This window comes from Penaeus chinensis, chromosome 5, assembly GCF_019202785.1.
Source record: "Penaeus chinensis breed Huanghai No. 1 chromosome 5, ASM1920278v2, whole genome shotgun sequence".
Taxonomy (NCBI): Eukaryota; Metazoa; Arthropoda; class Malacostraca; order Decapoda; family Penaeidae; genus Penaeus; species Penaeus chinensis.
Genome location: NC_061823.1, coordinates 31,163,372 through 31,183,371, shown reverse-complemented (window position 1 = coordinate 31,183,371; position 20,000 = coordinate 31,163,372). Strand labels below are relative to the sequence as shown.

At 37.5% G+C, this 20,000-nt stretch overlaps 1 protein-coding gene across 1 annotated transcript in view; it reads left to right on the top strand.

The window, feature by feature from the left end:
- The window catches only part of LOC125025574 (ionotropic receptor 25a-like), a 28,523-nt gene that overhangs the window by 13 nt on the left and 8,510 nt on the right, over window positions 1-20,000 (top strand). The window contains exons 1-13 of the mRNA XM_047613598.1: window positions 1-63; window positions 559-702; window positions 951-1,154; window positions 4,299-4,465; window positions 8,821-8,897; window positions 11,426-11,534; window positions 12,244-12,387; window positions 12,890-13,087; window positions 13,477-13,665; window positions 14,011-14,110; window positions 14,891-15,068; window positions 15,386-15,569; window positions 19,046-19,167. The exon at window positions 1-63 is cut by the window's left edge and continues 13 nt beyond it. Coding sequence (XP_047469554.1) covers window positions 1-63; window positions 559-702; window positions 951-1,154; window positions 4,299-4,465; window positions 8,821-8,897; window positions 11,426-11,534; window positions 12,244-12,387; window positions 12,890-13,087; window positions 13,477-13,665; window positions 14,011-14,110; window positions 14,891-15,068; window positions 15,386-15,569; window positions 19,046-19,167 — 1,879 coding nt within the window. The remainder of the gene's footprint in view (window positions 64-558; window positions 703-950; window positions 1,155-4,298; window positions 4,466-8,820; window positions 8,898-11,425; window positions 11,535-12,243; window positions 12,388-12,889; window positions 13,088-13,476; window positions 13,666-14,010; window positions 14,111-14,890; window positions 15,069-15,385; window positions 15,570-19,045; window positions 19,168-20,000) is intronic.

The window sequence follows — 20,000 nt, the reverse complement described above, 5'->3', positions numbered from 1 at the left end:
CGGAATTGCACTTGGCAGTTTTCCTTCTTCTGGTGCCTGCCTCGCTCGCGCAGATGACTATAGGTAACGTTTTTTTTTCGTATTTTCTGTTATATGTAAAGGGAAATTTGTCGTTTATATTATGTTTGTTTCATATTGTGAGGATTTTGAAAAATAAATGCGGTATAGTGTATCTGAGTTTGGGTTGTTGGAAGTCTTTTAAGACCTATTTTGGCCCTTTAGATGTGCACTTTTGCGTGACAAGCGTTTTGATGATAACATCGAGGACTGGCTGTAATCGATGCAATATGCATACATATAGATATTAGCAACTTTCCGTCTTGCAATATGTGCACCTAATTTAGCATGCAATAGTAATAACTACTTTGCAGACGATTTCAACAATTGTCATAGACATTCTAATACAAGCAAGTTGTTGGTTTTTACTCATAATAAGACTTCAAAATCCCCCCCCAAAATTAACGTCATCGTCCCTTTTTGTATGACAGAACCCCCACCTCCCATTTTTTTTTAGAATAGTAGCTCAAAAAAACTAAAGTCTTTCCGACCCTCCTCCAGTCAGCGCCGTGGACGAGAGCCTGAGGGAGGGCGCTGCGTGGCTGGAGGCCGGGATCTCGCAGGCGGAGAAGGCGTCCAAAGTCACCCTGAATCACGACGTCGTCACCGTGTCCCTGGATAACGAGGAGCTGGGGCAAGAACAGCGTAAGTAGCGGGTGTTGCAGGAGAGGGACACGAAGGAGAGATAAGGGAGCATTGTGTAAATTATCCTAATGAGAATTGTATGAAGGAGAGAAAAGCGAGTGTTCAAAATTATCCTAATGATAAAAAAACAATCAGTGACACCAATTTTTCATAGTGGAAATAAATAACAAACAAAGAGAAAAAAATCACACACTTCCCAAGCGTCGACATTCTGAATCCTAACCCTACCTCTCCCATCCTCCCTACAGTATGCTCCTCCATCTTCAACGGCGCCGCCCTCCTGTTGGACGTCACGGCAGGAGGGTGGGCGTACGGGCGTGACACCGCTGCCGCCCACGGAATCCCGTACGTGCGCCTGCAGATCTCGAATTACCAGTGGATGTCAGCTGTGGACGATCTTCTCCAGAGCAGAAACGCCACGGACGCTGCTCTCATCTTCGGCACCGAGGCCCGTGAGTTCGATTTTTTTCCCCTTGTTATCTGTCTTGGGCTGGTGGGCATTTCTTTCGTTTTAATATCTGTGATTATGAATTTTCACGGGGTGGGTTCAAATTCTGCTGTATTTGTTTGTATGTGTTTTATTTATTCATATGTTTATTTATTTGTTTGTATGTCTTTTTTTTTGCGAATCTTCCCCGTACTCTTGTTGCTAACACCACATTTTCAAAGGTTTTAACTAGCAGGAGTCTCTTGAAATCTTGCATGCAGCTCACGGACTTCTGCGGCTCCCTTGGGATATAAAGACTACAGGCTAGGAACTGCTTGCTGATTTTTTTTTTTTTTTTTACTGATTTTTACATTCATTGTATCTTAAGAAAAAATATATAACCCAATAGTTCTGTTTCCTTCCCAAGGTCTAATTTGGCCTTGTGTTTTTCGCATCATGTTCATTCTTTGTGTTTCGCATATATATTTTTTTCTTTCACGAAATGACTTTTTTCATACTCTAATTTTAATAACCATCATCCTAATTTCATTTCCTAATCATATAGCAAGAGCTCTACTGATTACTGTGCTAATTAATCTGCAATATGTTTTTCTTTTCTATTCGTTTTTTTTTTTTTCAATTCATCTTCAATTTGTAAACGTAATAAGGTAATCACAGCAAGAAGTGTTGACTGAAATTGCCTTGGATTTTAAATCGTTGCAACTTTGTATTCATGGATGTAGTCAAGGGTGTGTGTGTACGTGTAAATGTGTGTGTGTGTGTGTGTGTGTGTCTGTGTGTGTGTCTGTGTGTGTGTGTGTGTGTGTGTGTGTATTTGGTGCGCGCGCGCGTGCGAGCTTCCTGTTCTCTCCTCAGTGTACACATAAACCTTTATCCATTCACTCACACACCTACACACACACACACACACACACACACACACACACACACACACACACACACACGCACACACACACACGCACACACACACACACACAACCTGTGCGCGTGTACATGCGTTCGGTCCTCGCACCTCACCTCAATTATTCAACAGGTGAGCCATGAACGTTCCACGATGAGCGCCTGTGCATGAACGCCGATCACTTTCAGGCGGTCCACGTGCCCCGCCCTCGTTTTTGAGACCTGGGTTACTGAAGGAATAGATGGCGCTCATGAATTCCTTATCCTTGAGAAAGAAAGAGAAAAAAATCTATGCATAATTTGTTTGTCTTTTTTATGTCTGATTGTATCCGTTTATGTCTGTCCGTTTGTCTGTCCGTTTGTCTCTTTGTCTATCTGCCTATCTATCTGGATTTCTATCGATATATCTATCTGCCTACGTGTCTAACTAATTATCTATATAACAGTCTACCTGTCTAACTATCTGTCATTCTAGTTACCTACTTATCTTTCTATATCAATGCACGTATGCCAATACCTTGTATGTATGTGTATAGTGTATGTGTATGCGCATATATATGAGTATGCGTATAGTGTATGTGTATATGTATGTGTATAGTGTATTTGTATGCGTATATGTATGTATACAGTGTATTTGTATGCGTATATGTATGTGTATGTGTGTGTGCAGGTGTATATGTCCATGTGTATTTACGTACGTTTTCGAATGCATATATCTGTACGAAAAGAAGCTTTCACGTACACACCAAACCTCGACCTTCCAGTCGAGGGTGAGCTTCCCGAGAGCAGAGAGTGAAGTGCTTGTGTTTCGGCAATTGTGGTATCGATTAAGGAAGACGTAAGGGGATGGGCGCGCTGATGAGTGGGGGGGCGGGGGGGGGCGGGCGCGGGCGTGGTGGCGGTGGGGGATGAGGGGGTGAGGGGGTGAGGGGGGGCGTAGGGTTGTTAACGTCGGGTGATTTGCTTTAAAAAAATATTTTTCTTTCTTTGTCTATCTGGCTTTGTTTCTGTCTTTGTCTCTGTCTGTCTGTCCGTTTGTCTTTCTCTCACAACCGCCCCTTCTCTCTCTCTCTCTCTCTCTCTCTCTCTCTCTCTCTCTCTCTCTCTCTCTCTCTCTCTCTCTCTCTCTCTCTCTCTCTCTTTTCTTTCTCTCTCTTTCTTGGGGAATAGGATAAAGGTAGGCTCTGTTAATGTGTACATACATATATGCCTGTATGTGTACGTATATGTGTGTGCGTGTCGAGTGTGCGTATTCCTTTTTATGGCGGCCGGTATGTTAGTCTGCACTTAAATAATCATCCGTTCCTTTGTGTGTCTAAACTTACCCGATCAATCGATTTTCAATCTTCATGGCTGCATTAAAGCTAAACGAGAGATTTAAAGAATAACGAAAGATTTAAAGAATGGAGAAGCAAGATGTGATATATTCACTAAACCATTAAAAAAAAAAAAAAAAAAAAACGCAATCTCGAATAATACAACGCACGTGACATATAAATTCATAAGCAATACTTAAAAAAATGGCAAAAAAAGCTTATACTAATGTGAATCTATGATCGATCTACTGTCTAACACTTAGTAATCAGTAACACCACCAGTGACAACATAATTGGGGCAAAAATAGTAGAATATCACTTTAAGTACCAGAATGCCACCTTAAACCACCAGGATAACGACCATCACTACAGTAGGAACATACCTACCGTGGTAACAAGTAACTGCAATAATTATAGTTATGACTTAATACTACCAGAGCTAAGATGATTATAATTCAATTAGTAAGACCTTACCACCTTACGAGTAATCATGCTATTTATAACCTATTGGTAAAATTAAGGACGCGATACCAACTTTTCACTCAAAAGAAATGAAAAAACTTGTGACGTCACATCATGTTCAGATTCAGAAAAAAAAACGAATGGTAATACAGTACCAGCTCCCCATCTGATACATTATGACAATAAAAACAAATAAAACAATACCACTTTCCGACTCAAAAGGAATGAAAGCATCTTGTGACGCCATGCCACCTTCAACTTTAAAAAACAACAACAAAACAGAAATTATCAATACAAACACCACCTTCCCCTTCAGTAAATCAAAGCATCTTATCAAGCCATACCTTCTTCATTTAAAAAAATACAAAAAATACAAAAAAACATAAAAACACACAAAAAAAAAAAAAAAATGAGAAAATTACCAATACCTATTTAATATCCCACCGCCTTCCCCTTCCCTTCCCCCGCAGAGCTAGACCAAGCCCTTTACTACCTCGTCGAAGGCTCCGTGGTCCGAGTCATCGTCCTCGCCGGGATCATGTCCAACACGACGGAGACGCTGAAGAAGATGAGACCGGCGCCATCATACTACGTCATCCTCGGCACTTCCAAGGAGATTTCCACGCTCTTCGATAAGGTGAGGGAGACGTCGGGCGTGTTAGTGTTGGTGCGAAGTGTTCAACAAGGGGATTTCGGTTGATGGAGAGATTGGATCGTTGGGAGTCCGATTATAACGTTTGGTGAGGGGTCTTAATTGCAGATTGTGGTTGGGGTCCAATGGAGGATTGATTAGGGCCCAAGAGCGGATTGTGATTAAGGCCCTTAAATTTTTGTGATGAGAGCTCAATAGAGGTTTGTGATTGGGGCCCGTTATACTAGTACTGATTACGTAACTTCACCCGTGTCTGAAAGAGAATAAGGAAGAAATACAGGAAACGGGAAGGTGCAAAAAGCCAATACGATTATTGAATTGAAAAGATAGGTCTATATCAGGGCTACTCAACTATTATAAGCAAAGGTCCAGTTAGACAAGCTCCAATGTACGCATAGGTCCGGAAATTTTTATTACATGAAATATAAAAAAGAAAACAATCTCATAATTTTCCCTGAAAAAAAGACCCTGGCTGTTGTGGCGCCTTCCTTCAAATCACTCACTCACTCATTCATAACTTTCCTTGAAAAAAAGACATTGGCTCTTCCTGGGGTCTGAGGTCCAACTGCAACACTCAGAAGGTCCGGATCCGGACCGCGGTCCGCCAGTTGAGTACCCCTGGTCTATATTGTTATCCACATTACTGTATTTTCAAAGGCCTCCAAGCTCTCCCTTGAATTCCCGCATATCTTTTAAAATCCATGGGGGAAGAATCCGTTTTCCTGCCACTGTCGTGATTTCATTATCTGTGCTTTAAGGAATATCTGTCTATCATTACTGTCGTCCTTCTCATATGTTCGTTTTTTTCGTATTGTAGTTTTTAAAAATATTTCTTTAGCTTCACATTTTCCTTATTTTTTATTACTCATATCATTCTGTTCCTCCATTCCCTTCTATTTCGTCCTTTTTTAAAATCTCTTTTGCTATCTTTGTTCTTTTCTTCCTCTGCTGCTTGATCAGTTAATTATTCTCTGTTTCACTATTTTTTGCTAAAGTGGCCTTCTGTTTTTTTTTAAATCTCTATCATCATTATTCATCTTATTCTTCTCTTTTCTTCGCTATTTGATAGCCCTTGGCCAATTTTCTTTGATATAAAGATTTTTTTTAAATATGTAATGCTGTGGTCCATAGACTTAAGAAAAATATATAACCCAATAGTTCTGTTTCCTTCCCAAGGTCTAAAAAAAAAAAAAAAAAAAAAAAAAAAATGGATAAAAAGAAAGACATGTAAAACCAAATTAGAAGAATACGAAATAAAACAAGAAACAGAGAAAGAAAAGAAAAGAATATATATATAACCAACTCTATCTTGAGACAACACCGATCGAAGGCATTAAGTAAACATTCCGATACGAGGTCAACATTGTTTATATCGTCCTTAACACATTATGGAAAATTCATGAGTTACCCCTTCCTTCCTTCGCATTCCTATCCTAGTTTTTAATTAATTAATTTATTTATTTTCCCTTTTTTCTTTCTTCTTCTTTTAACAACCTCAGAGGGCGATGCTGTATAACTTATGCAACCTTCCTCCTCAGCTCAGGGTATCCTCATTCCTATCCGTGAATAGTTTTTTTTCTTTATTTATTTTCCTTTCTCTCTCTCTCTTTATATCTTAGTGTTTGTTTTTTTTTCTTTATTTATTTCCTCTTTTTTTTTTTTTTTTTTTTTTTTTTTTTTTTTTTTTTTTTTTATATATCCTCAGTCCGATGCTGTATAACCTGCAAACATTGACACTAACGGATGAGGAACTGACTCTAGGCACGCGAGGGAAGGCGTTTTTACGTAGTGACGAAGGAGAAAAAATACTTAGATAAACCTATGGAATATTTATGGAATATCTGATGGTAGAAAGAAATTGCTTAGTGGATTTATAGGTATTCCGATAACACTTACTTTATGTAACATCTATTTATATGTGTATATATACATATATATATATATATATATATATATATATATGTATGTGTGTGTGTGTGTGTGTGTGTGTGTGTGTGTGTGTGTGTGCGTCTATCTATCTATCTATCTATATGGCCGGCATATGACCAAATTCCTGTAGGACAATACGAGAGTAAGCACATCATATTGAATAGCTTTCATCTTAGTAACTTTTATATTTCGCTTTTGCCTATACAATTTCCTAGTTTTGTCTATAAATCATATCAGCCAAGATCTCATCTGGAGGATCATCTGCTTCGTTTCCAGTATTGTTTAGATTTCTGAATTAGTCATGATCTAGACAACTTCAGAACAGTCGAGGAGTTAGTGTTGCAAAGGCCTTTCGCAATGCCTGTGCAGCTACATCAAAGATCATCTGTCTTGTCGTTGGTCGTCCGTCAAAGTACACTGTGTTGTCTTTCAGTCATTTGCAACGGAAATTGGTACTTCTGGATTACTCTGTGTCGATGTACAGGTCATTGTTTGCTAACTTGCACCATGAAAACATCTTCAAATGGAGGACGGTTACCAGTGGATAGACACTTAAGTGTAGGTAATTTTACTTATCATGAAAATTTCCGAGTGAATTGTGTGTATCCTAAAATTTGCTCTTTTGGTCACGGGAATGATAGCACATGGGGAAACGTATACTGATTTGTCACCTTTGCTCCGTGCTTTGTGACAAATTCAACTGGAAGTCTTTGCAGTGGCAGCATGGTACCATTTCCTATGCCAAAGTATGAGAACACTATATCACATCGAGTGTAACAATGACTATTGGATACTACTTCCGAAACCACAGATCCTGTGACATTTGCCATGGTAAAAAATAGTAACTACCAGTTGCCACCTTTAACTACTGCTTATATCTTTGGTGTGTAGTACATTAAGAAAATAATCACATTTGTGTCTGGTGGCTTCCCAGCCGCTCTGGCAATTAATTCAAGATGAAGGAGGATGGGTATGTGAGTTTCGGTTTATGATGAAAATAATTCCGATGTCCTAGTGATTAATGACACACACTTTGTAAAGGCCCTTGATAAAAAGCCTCCAGAAAGATCAACCCTTTTGCGGTTTCAAGATGTTAGACTTTGCCAGAATGCTCTCTTCAAGAAAAAAATAAACAAAACATAAAGTGTAAGCTGAGACTTATTGGTAACATTCCATGCATGGCTTCCAATCAACCTTCCAATCAAGTACATGCAGTTTTAGGAATTAAACATTACAAAATCACATGAGTCTCCTGCCTTGCCACTGGTTAATTCTAGTTTCTTCAAGTTGGTGTATATTGTATAGAGTTCAAGGCTTTTACGGAGTCTTCGAAATGTCAAGAGGCAAGTTTTATCAGAACTTCATGGAAGTGGCAAGTGACAAGTTTTATCAGAACTTCATGGAAGTGGCAAGTTTTATCAGAACTTCATGGAAGTGGCAAGTTTTATCAGAACTTGCAGTCATCAGTTTCTATAATATGACGGAACTATTAAATAATAATAATAATAATAATAATAATAATAAAACATTTGACGAATAACAATAAAAGAAAATATGACTCTAACTAATAAGCGTCTGTTTTAACCATTAAAGAGAGAGTTTTCTAAACCACATCAGGAACCAAAGTGGCCTTTTCAGGTCGCTATTTGGGAGTCGTCACTTGAGCATGTTTCCTGGAGAGGAATATTGAAGAAAATTTACCAAGGACATTGTCATGACACATATTTTCAAAAAATTGCTCTGCCTATATTTTCCCCCGTGTTGCTTCGGCTTGGGCAAGAGGATGCAGAAGAGGGAAAGAATGCTCAGGAGCAAGCTTCGTGCAAGAACATGGTTGCCTCGAAGTGCCAAATGCAGGTGGTTCTTCCTCCCAGAGAAACCCTCCAGCACGGTGCTCATCGGACCTCCCACTCCCCAATTTCCGGAAGCTGTGAAACTGATGATCGCAAACAAAACTAAGGCAAAGCTCTCGCAAAAAAGCAGAGGCAATTCAAGAGACAAGTGTCCAGCAGACTGCTAACAACCAAGGTCCAAACAACCAAACCCTTTGCTGGACCGGAAAGTGTGGAGAAACTAATGCAATGAATGAAAACATTAGAACATGGAATACAATACATTAATGAACGAGCAGTGTATGTATGTATGCGCGCGCACGCACGCACGCACGCACGCACGCACGCACGCACGCACACACACACACACACACACACACACACACACACACACACACACACACACACACACACACACACACACACACACACACACGCACACACACACACACAGCTACAATCAAAATAATCATTTGATTCTCTAAATTATCTATTCAGTTATTAACGGTCTGTAATCTATATTCATTTCTATGTTTCTTCTGAAATGATTTTTCATGCCATCGCTTTTTCTCTTCACAGGCCATGCAAAATGACCTCGTTACGCGAGACTCACGCTGGACACTCGTGGCGACGGACTACAACCCAAAGGTCTTCGAGTAGGTTGAGTTGTCTCAAGTCGTAGATGTTTTATATGTATATGTATGTATATGTATGTGTGTGTGTGTGTGTGTGTGTGTGTGTGTGTGTGTGTGTGTGTGTGTGTGTGTGTGTATGTGTGTGTGTGTGTATGTGTGTGTGTGTGTGTGTGTGTGTGTGTGTGTGTGTGTGTGTGTGTGTGTGTGTGTGTGTGTGTGTGTGTGTGTCTTATACCTCTGTTTCCGGTTTTAAAAACGTAACTTGCACCACCAAAGGCTCTCTGGTGCATGCCTCTTTTTTAAACTAATTCATCATCTTCATTTTAGGCAGGTAAGTAGGCGTTTGATAAATTGTTCAAAACCTTCAAACATTAAGCCGAAGTCACGAGCGAAGGCTGAGACACACAATAGCCCCCCTCCCTCGCAACAACATAAATTGAAACCATTTTAACCCTTAATGCATAAGGCAAGAAGGACGACAATTGCCTACCATCTTCGTGTATTGAACGTCACTCAAACCTCCCCAGGGGAACGGAAGGGTAAAAGACGGGAGCGAGGAAGAAGGGGATAAAAAGGAGAAAGGGGTGATGAAAAGAAAGAGAGACAAAAGACATGAGGGAGAATGAAGTTTATAATCGGTATTATCGCATTACTTACGTGTACAGTATACGTCCCGCTAAGATCTAAATTATTCACAAACTGTGCGTGTCTCCTTGTCTGTGTCTGTGTGTATGTGATTATGGCTATTTGCGATATTATGCTTTATGTGTATCGTTGTGTATGTGCGTCTGTTAGTGTGTATGTAACTTATGTTTTTTTTTTTTTTTTTTTTTTTTTTTTTGTGTGTGTGTGTGTGTGCGTGTGTGCGTGTGTGTGTGTGTGTGTGTGTGTGTGTGTGTGTGTGTGTGTGTGTGTGTGTGTGTGTGTGTGTGTGTGTGTGTGGGTGTGTGTGTGTGCGTGTGCGTGCGGTTGCGTGCGTGTGCGTGCGTGTGTGTGCGTGCGTGTGTGTGCGTGTGTGTGCGTGTGTGTGTGTGTGTGTGTGTGTGTGTGTGTGTGTGTGTGTGTGTGTGTGTGAGTGAGTGAGTGAGTGAGTGAGTGAGTGAGTGAGTGAGTGAGTGAATGTGAATGTGAGTTTATGTGTGCGTGTGGGTGTACGTATGCGCGACCGTGTGCATGTGCGTGTGTGTACGTATTTATCTGTATGATTATATACTCGGAGATATAAGTACATTTCTCGGATTCGGGAAATGCTTGAATAGTTTTGCTTTCATTTAGTCTCTCGATTTTCCACTCTTTATTTATTCTGTCATCGTGGGATTTCATCGCTATCTATCTACCCTTTCTTTAGTTTCCTTAAATTGTATTTTTTTCTATCTCCGTATACTATCACTTCTCTTCCGTTCTATACCTTCTATCGCTGTCTCATTTTCCGCGCGCGCGTGTGTGTATGTTCCTTAAAACAAAAATGAAGAGAAAACCATGTAAAACTGTGGCTATGATGTCTTTTTAATTTTGTGTGTCTACAGTCAGTCAGGCTGTCTGTCTGTCTGTCTGTCTGTCTGACACCTGCCACCCCTCCCTCCCATCCCCCTCACTCCATCCCTTCCTTCCTCCCACCCTCCATTCCCTCCACCCTCCCCCCCTCCCTCTCTCCCTCCCTTCCTTCCCCATTATTTGGCCATAAACCTACTTAGACTAGAGTGTATGGTGTATGATTCATTATCCCGTGAGAGACCCTACTATCGGTATAGTGTATATCTGGGGGTAACTCTAACAGTTTCCTGGAATGTTCTTTGTGCATGACGATGAGGGACAATGGGTGTTACTATGTGTTTTTTTTCTGTTCTGTTTATTCATGTATTGTGTGTCCGTGTATTGAATATACAGACACTGGGCAATGTATCACCTAAAGCCGATAAAAGTTTCTTTGGTCGTTACTAAGTTCTTATATCATTCAGAAACACCCACCCACACACACGCACGCACACACACACACACACACACACACACACACACACACACACACACACACACACACACACACACACACACACACACACACACACACAAGTACACTCACAAGTACACACACATACATACACACGACGCCAGTACAAATATTCAGAGGACCACTTAATAATATTTTCATTTATCAAACACCGAACATACCACTTAACCACAGGTCTATGGACATAAAGTCAATAGCGTGATTGCAAAGGATAAATTGTTAATGATAACTATGGCACCTTTAACACCCTTCACGCACAAAAAAAGTAGAAAATTATGATAATTACTAGCCCTAGCAAGCCGTTCCTACCTTAGCCATTACCGACAAGACACGCCAACCCCACCGCAATACCTAAAACAAACACACTCACACGAACTAAGAAACACGCACACGGACATACATCAAACAAACAAACAAACAAACACAAGCACACAAAGGCACAAACAAACACAAACACACAAAGGCACACACAAACACACATACGCAATCAGCCCAAACCACGCCCATCTCTTCTAATTCTACCACGACGCCCCGCCCACAGTCGCCAAATGCTCTACGGGTCCACGGGCGTGACGGTGATGGCGCCCACGGAACAGGTCTGCTGCGTCGCCAAGAAGGAGGTGTCGTCGTGTGACTGCAATTCTCTCATTGTAAGTGTTGGTCTGTCTGTTTGATGTGAAATATGATGGAATGTGTGTTCTTTCGTGTGTGTGTGAGGGGGGGGGGGGTTGTGTGTATGTGTGTTTGTATTTCTGTGTGTTTGTTTGTGTGTGTTTGTATTTGTGTGTGTTTGTTTGTGTGTGTGTTTGTTTGTGTGTGTGTTTGTGTGTGTGTGTGTGTGCATGCGTGCTTGCGTGCATGTACGCATGCGTGTGTGTGTGTGTGTGCATGTGTGCTTGCGTGCATGTACGCATGCGTGTTTGTGTGTTTGTGTGTGTGTGTGTGTGTGTGTGTGTGTGTGTGTGTGTGTGTGTGTGTGTGTGTGTGTGTGTGTGTGTGTGTGTGTGTGTGTGTACATGCGTGCTTGCGTGCATGTACGCATGCGTGTATTTAAGTGTGTTCATACATGTTTATGCGTATGTATGATAATTAGATAATTAGAATGATATGACAGATTGATGGGGAGAAATATGGAATTGATTACTGATTAATCTGATTACCAATCCATATAATTATCAATCAGTCAGTCTATCTATCCATCTATTTATATATCTATCCACCCATCGATCCATCGATTTATCTATCCATCTATCTATGTATCTATCTATCCATCTGCTTATCTATCTATCCATCTGCTATATATATATCTATCTATCAATATATCCAATACTAACCCACCCCCTTTTACCATCTTCCAAGATCCCTCAAGAGCTGACCATCAACGGCGTGAAGACTCTGACGGCGACGCTGAAGACTGACAAAAGGACGAACATTCAAGGGTCCTGCGACGCCCCTCCAGATACCCCGGCCTCCACCGCCTCCTTCTACATCGCCCTCCAGCAGGTAGGCAGACGTCGGGAGGGATTCAGAGACGGAGAGAGATTGGGAAAATGTGTCCCAAGTGGGGATATTTGGATCTAGTTTTTTTTGTAATATTTTGTCATATTGTGTGATCCATGCGTATGTGTAATGACTGAAAGACAAGAGTGACAACCTTCTGGTTTATTTTTTCTACAATGAATCAGTAGCAATACATAATTTACCGTAGAATTGCATTTTCTAGGCAAATAAGGGTTTCACTAGCGTGGGTTAACGTAACACTTTGAATATGTGCGTGCAATGCTCGTGCATCTGGCCTAAGGTTGTTACTTTTGTCTGTCATTGTACAAGAGGTTGCTTACCCTTCCCAATTATAACGTATAATTATAAGGCTATGATGAAACGTCATATTTTATGGACGTTATATGTCAATGCACTTAAAAAGGGAAGATTTGCAAACAACCATCCGCAGCATACTCTCTCCTCACTCTCCTTGCTTACTCCTCTCCCTCGCCGCCTTCTACAGGAACTGGTATCGTGGTACAACATGATGTGGTCGGCAGACAAGATGCAGATGACGCCCCAGCTCGAGTTCGTCATCACAGCCATCAACAGCTCGACCAGCGTGGCAGTGGGCACCTGGGCGACGAGTTCCCTCCTGACGCTGAACCCCAACTACGAGCACTCCCCCATCAGGAGGTTCTTCAGGATCGGGACTGTTATGGTAGGATTGGTCTTCTCCCCCTTGTTGTGTTTGAGGTTGTAGGAAGGGTGTGGTGAGAATGGCTGTTTTTTTTTTTTTTTTTTTTTTTTTTTTTTTATTACAGAACCGGAAGAAAACCCATTAATAATAACCTTATTTGGGAATCAGGAAGAAATTCACAACCTCACAGACATAGATACAAACAAAAGGAAAAAGGGTAAAAGGAAAGCAAGGAATAAAAGGAATATATGTATATATAGACACTTTTATATACAATATATATATATATTATATGTATATATTAATTTATTTATCTGTGCGCGTGTGTATGTGTATGTGTACATGTATGTGTGTATATTTATATCTGCACATACACATACACAATGTAAACGTATTCCTTTCTCGTCGAGGCGCGGCCGTGGGTGTACAAGAAGGAGGGCAGCGCGGCCGCGTACGAGGGCTACTGCGTGGAGCTCTCGAAGAAGCTGTCGGAGCTGATGACGTTCGACTTCGAGTTCGTGTTCCCGGAGGACGGCCACTACGGGGCGCGGCAGAAGAACGGCTCCTGGAACGGCCTCGTCGGCGACCTGGCCAACGGGGTGAGGAGGGGAGCGAACGCGGAGATTTCTCGATGAATGGATTCGAAATTTAAGTTCATTTGTTGAAGAAATAGGAAGCTTGTAAATCACTTCCTGTTGCCTGGAAGATTGATTTCTCTCTTTATCTAGTAATTTGATCTCCATATCAAATCTATCTAGTATTCAAATATATCTATTAGTCAAAAAAAAAAAGAAATAATAATAATGATAATAAAGTCAAGGAAGAAAATAGTTATGAGGAGAATGGAAATACCTATTTTATCAAAAAGAAAAAAAGAAAAAAAAAATCCAGGGTTTGACCTATCAATAAAGCTAAGTCCTTGACCTCACTTTCTACATCACCAGAACACAGACATCATCGTAGCGCCCCTCACCATGACTTCAGAGAGAGAGGAAGTGATTGACTTCGTGGCTCCGTATTTCGACCAGTCTGGCATCTCAATCGGTGAGTTAGCGGGAAATGACACGCCATGACCTCATATATACTTCAAATAAAATACGTATTAGGTTGTGATCCGCGGTGAGGCTTGAAAATGTGCCATGCATACCTAACCTAACCTAGACTTAACCAAACCTAACATAACGTGTAAACGGAGATGTGCAGATCAATTGCATGACGGTGAAAGGAGGTGTGCATGACCGTGTATTATAATGGAGAAAGTAAAATGTTTATATACTGATTGCCTGAAGGATATCCTAATACAATGATGTAAATTGAAATTATGGAAGAAAATAGGTAATAAACTACATATACAATATATATCAATATCTAGCTGTAGAAAAGGTATGAATGGCAATAAATATTTTAACAGCGCAAGAGATGTATCTGACCGGTTTCGATTATATCTCCGTCAGAAATTCATGCATTTCTGACGAAGATATAATCGATACCTGTCAGATACAGTTCTTGCAGTGTGAAGATATTCATTCTCATTCATAACTCTTATATTTTTGTCGCAATGGACACTGTTCTGTCTCTCTCTATATGTGTATGTATGCACAGTATGTAAGTATGCATCTGCATCTTTATCAATATAACTTTATTCACCTCTATACATATCCTTCTTTGTCATCATTCTCTCCATCAACCTTTCTCTACCACATATCCGCCTCAGTCTATTCTAATCCCTATTAACCTATCTTTCAACAAATACAACCGTAATTACCCCCAAAACTACGAGTAAATCCGCCAAATCCTCTCCACACCCCCGTCCACCCCCACCAGTGATCCGAAAACGCCAGCGTCAGGAGAATCTGTTCAAGTTCATGACGGTACTGAAGGCGGAGGTGTGGGTATCCATCGTGGCGGCGCTGGTGGTCACGGGCATCATGATCTGGCTGTTGGATAAATACTCACCTTACTCGGCCCAGAACAATGCTGCTCTTTACCCGCCGAACTGCAGGTACTTGGCTTGTTGGTTCTGGGTGTATTGGTGTCCCGTTCTTGCGTTATCATTTGTGGCTGTTTGGGAATAATGTGACGTTCTCTTGATGAGATATATATTTCTAATCGATGTTCAGTGTTGTTTTATTATTATGATTATTAGCAATATTATCACTGGAATCGTTGTTGCTGACATAAATGCCGTACATATCAGTAATATATCGGGAATATCAACGAATTGTCCCTGAACCGACCAACATCGTCCCTGAAATGATTATAGTTGACATAAAAGCCCAACATATCATCCTTAATACATCAGGAATACCAATCCTGCAGGATCTTCACACTGAAGGAGAGCTTCTGGTTCGCCCTGACGTCCTTCACGCCGCAGGGGGGTGGAGAGGCTCCCAAGGCTCTTAGCGGCAGGACTCTTGTAGCGGCTTACTGGCTCTTCGTGGTGCTAATGTTAGCGACTTTCACCGCTAACCTCGCTGCCTTCCTCACCGTCGAGCGTATGCAGGTATAGACGAAGAGAGAGAGAGAGAGAGAGAGAGAGAGAGAGAGAGAGAGAGAGAGAGAGAGAGAGAGAGAGAGAGAGAGAGAGAGAGAGAGAGAGAGAGAGAGAGAGAGAGATGGGATTTTTGATGATTGATAGAATAGAAAAAATGAGACATGGAAGTGCAGATACGTAATTTCAAATACATGACGCAGACGTACATTAATTGACTATTTAATATTTCCCCCTCACACATATTGCCATATTCTTGTTTCACGTAATAATTACACGTTTAACAAATTGTATTTTACCAGAGCAACTAATTAATTAAATCAAATACAAATCAAACACACACACACACTCGCAAACAATATATATATATATATATATATATATTATATATATATATCATATACAAATATATGTATGTATATGTATATGTTTATGTGTATATATATGTATATGTATATATGTAATATATGTGTGTATGTATATATACATATACATATATATACACATATACATATACATATACATACATATATTTGTATATGATATATATATATAATATATATATATATATATATTATATATATATATCATATACAAATATATGTATGTATATGTATATGTATATGTGTATATATATGTATATGTATATATACATACACACATATATTACATATATACATATACATATATATGCAAATAAGTATATATATGTATATACATATATGTACATATGCACATATGTATACATATTATATATACATATATCTGTATATATACATATATGTACACACACACACACACACACACACACACACACACACACATATATAATATATATATATTCATATATACACACATATATACATATATATATACACATACATATGTATATACATATATATACACATATATACCTATAAATACAAATATACATTATATATATCATACATATACATATATATTGTATATATACATATATGTATTATATCATATATATACATATATATATTATATCATATATATTATATTTTATATATATCGTATATATATATCGCATATATATATCGTATATATATAGTATATATATATCGTATATATATCTTATATATATATCGTATATATATTATATATATATTATATATACATTATATATATATTATATATATATTATATATATTATATATATTATATATATATGATATATATTATATATATTATATATATGATATATATTATATATATATCATATATATATATTATATATATTATATATATATTATATATATTATATATATATATCATATATATATATCATATATATATATTATATATATTATATATATCATATATATATTATATATATATTATATATATCATATATACTATATATTATATATTTATATATATATCATATATATATCATATATATAAATATAACTATATATATTATATATTTATTATATATATCATATATATATCATATATATAACATATATACTATATATATTATTATATGTATTATATATGTATTATATATGTATTATATATGTATTATATATGTATTATATATGTATTATATATGTATTATATATGTATTATATATGTATTATATATGTATTATATATGTATTATATATGTATTATATATGTATTATATATGTATTATATATGTATTACTTATGTATTATATAGTATTATATATGTATTATATATGTATTACATATGTATTACATATGTATTACATATGTATTACATATGTATTACATATGTATTACATATGTATTACATATGTATTACATATGTATTACATATGTATTACATATGTATTACATATGTATTACATATATATCACATATTTATAACATATATACTATCACATATATATATATATATATCACATATATATATATATATGTATCACATATATATATATATCACATATATATATATATCACATATACATATATATCACATATATATATATCACATATACATATATATCACATATATATATATCACATATACATATATATCACATATATATATATCACATATATATATATATATCACATATATATATATATCACATATATATATCACATATATATATCACATATATATATATATCACATATATATATCACATATATATATCACATATATATATCACATATATATATATATATATATCACATATATATATCACATATATATATATATCACATATATATATATATATATCACATATACATGTCACATATATATATATATATATATATATATATATATATCACATATATATATCAATCACATATATATATCATATATATATCAATCACATATATATCATATATATATATTATATATATATTATAATATATATATTATATATATTATATATATATTATAATATATATATTATATATATTATATATATATTTTAACCCCTTGCCGACGGATACGACGGGTAGACACGTGCTTTGCCCACTGTTAGTACTTGTTTGATTGTTTATACACATAGATGGCTATACTTGTACTAAGTCACCAATGAGCCCGTTAGGAGTACTGCCCGTCTCGCCCGTTCACCCTTTTCTTTGATTTACGAATTATTTTATATTATCTTATTTTGCTGTTACTAATATTAAAAAACATTATAATAATTATAATGTTTATAATAAAAATAACACCATCGATATCCATAGCACTAGTAAAAAACACGTTTTTCCCGCCAATTCAAATCACGTATGGTCACAAGGTCTACTAATTGACTCCTTTGTGGCTAAGCACTAGCAGAGCCATCTTGGGCAGACATTTCACAAAAAATATAGAAAATGGGCACAGCATTTTCCTCATTTTTTGTTCATTTTCCCCGACGGCATTGGGATATATATTATACATATGTATTATATGTATATATATTATATATATATTATATATATATACTATATATATGTATTATGTATATATTATATAATATATATTATATATATATTATATAATATATATATTATATATATATTACATATATATATTACATATATATATTACATATATATCACATATATACTATATATATGTATATTTGTGTATATATATATATATATATATATTTGTAAAAACGATTTTTAATAAATTTGTTTTTCCGATCAAAAGTTCGCTCAAAATCCGATCTGTTTGAAATATTCACGGGGAGCACTGGATAACACTTAGAATACCATTTGTGGGTTTGAACTTGTTATATATGTTGTATCTTTACTGCTTATCGACTTTCTATTAAACTCTTCTATTCTCTGATATTTCTGCGTCATTGTTTATTATTTATAAGAGCATAACAATGCCTGAGAGAGAGAGAGAGAGAGAGAGAGAGAGAGAGAGAGAGAGAGAGAGAGAGAGAGAGAGAGAATGGATAGACAGATAGATAGATAAGAGGGAGAAGGGCCTCCCATCCAAGGTCCTATAGAACTAACCTCACCCCGGGGCCGCCCCTCAGACGCCCGTGAGTTCCCTGGAGGAGCTAGCGGGACAAAGCAAGATCAACTATACCGTGTTAAAATCAACGGCCACAGGACAGTACTTCCAGAACATGGCGGCCGCAGAGGAAGAACTTTACCGGTACAGCCATCGAGTGAAATTTCAATATCACTTTGTACATTTTTTTTTCCTATTGATATCAGTCGATCTTACCTTGCCAACGGAAGGTTTGGACTGTAGAAGTGCACAGCGGATGGAGATTTTCGCTTTTGGAAGACATTTTTGACTGTCTTTTAGATATACTGTCTGATTTTCTCTCTATTTCTCACGACACCAAAATGTTAGATTTTTTTCCCGAAAAGTATTCTTTTTTGCATGACTCAGTTTTTTGGTCAGTGCTGCTTCCCTTTTATTTTTGTTGTATAGAAATGGTAAAACCATTTATTTTTTTTTGCATGAGAAGTGCAATACGACCGCCGAAGCTCCCTACTCGAAGCTGTGCGGCCTCGTCAGGAGAACACACACAACCACGGCCGCTACAAGAAGCTCGCCGACATAGCCTCGTAGATTCCTCCCTCCCTTTCCCCTTCCTCCCCACAACCACCCACAGCCCCACGACCACACTTCACGCCCGTCCCTCTCCCCGTAAACGACTATAGGCCTACCTCTTCTAGTTTCCTGTCTAATTCTGACAATTTCGTCTTCTATTTTTTCTTCTCTTTCCTTCGTGACGCTTGCGAAGAGGAGTTTTGTTGTGTTTTGCTATTCTATTTGGAGCCGAATGCTGTGACGTTACGAGGTAGAAAGGGTGATAAACCTGCATAAATCATCGGTCAGATTTTCGGTTCATCACATACCCTGTGTATATATGCTTTGGAACTGACAAAAGAACAAACATCCAGGACACAAAGACAGACAAAAGTAGGCTTTCCTCTTTGTACACAGGAACTCGACTCCTCCGGTGAACTGATTAT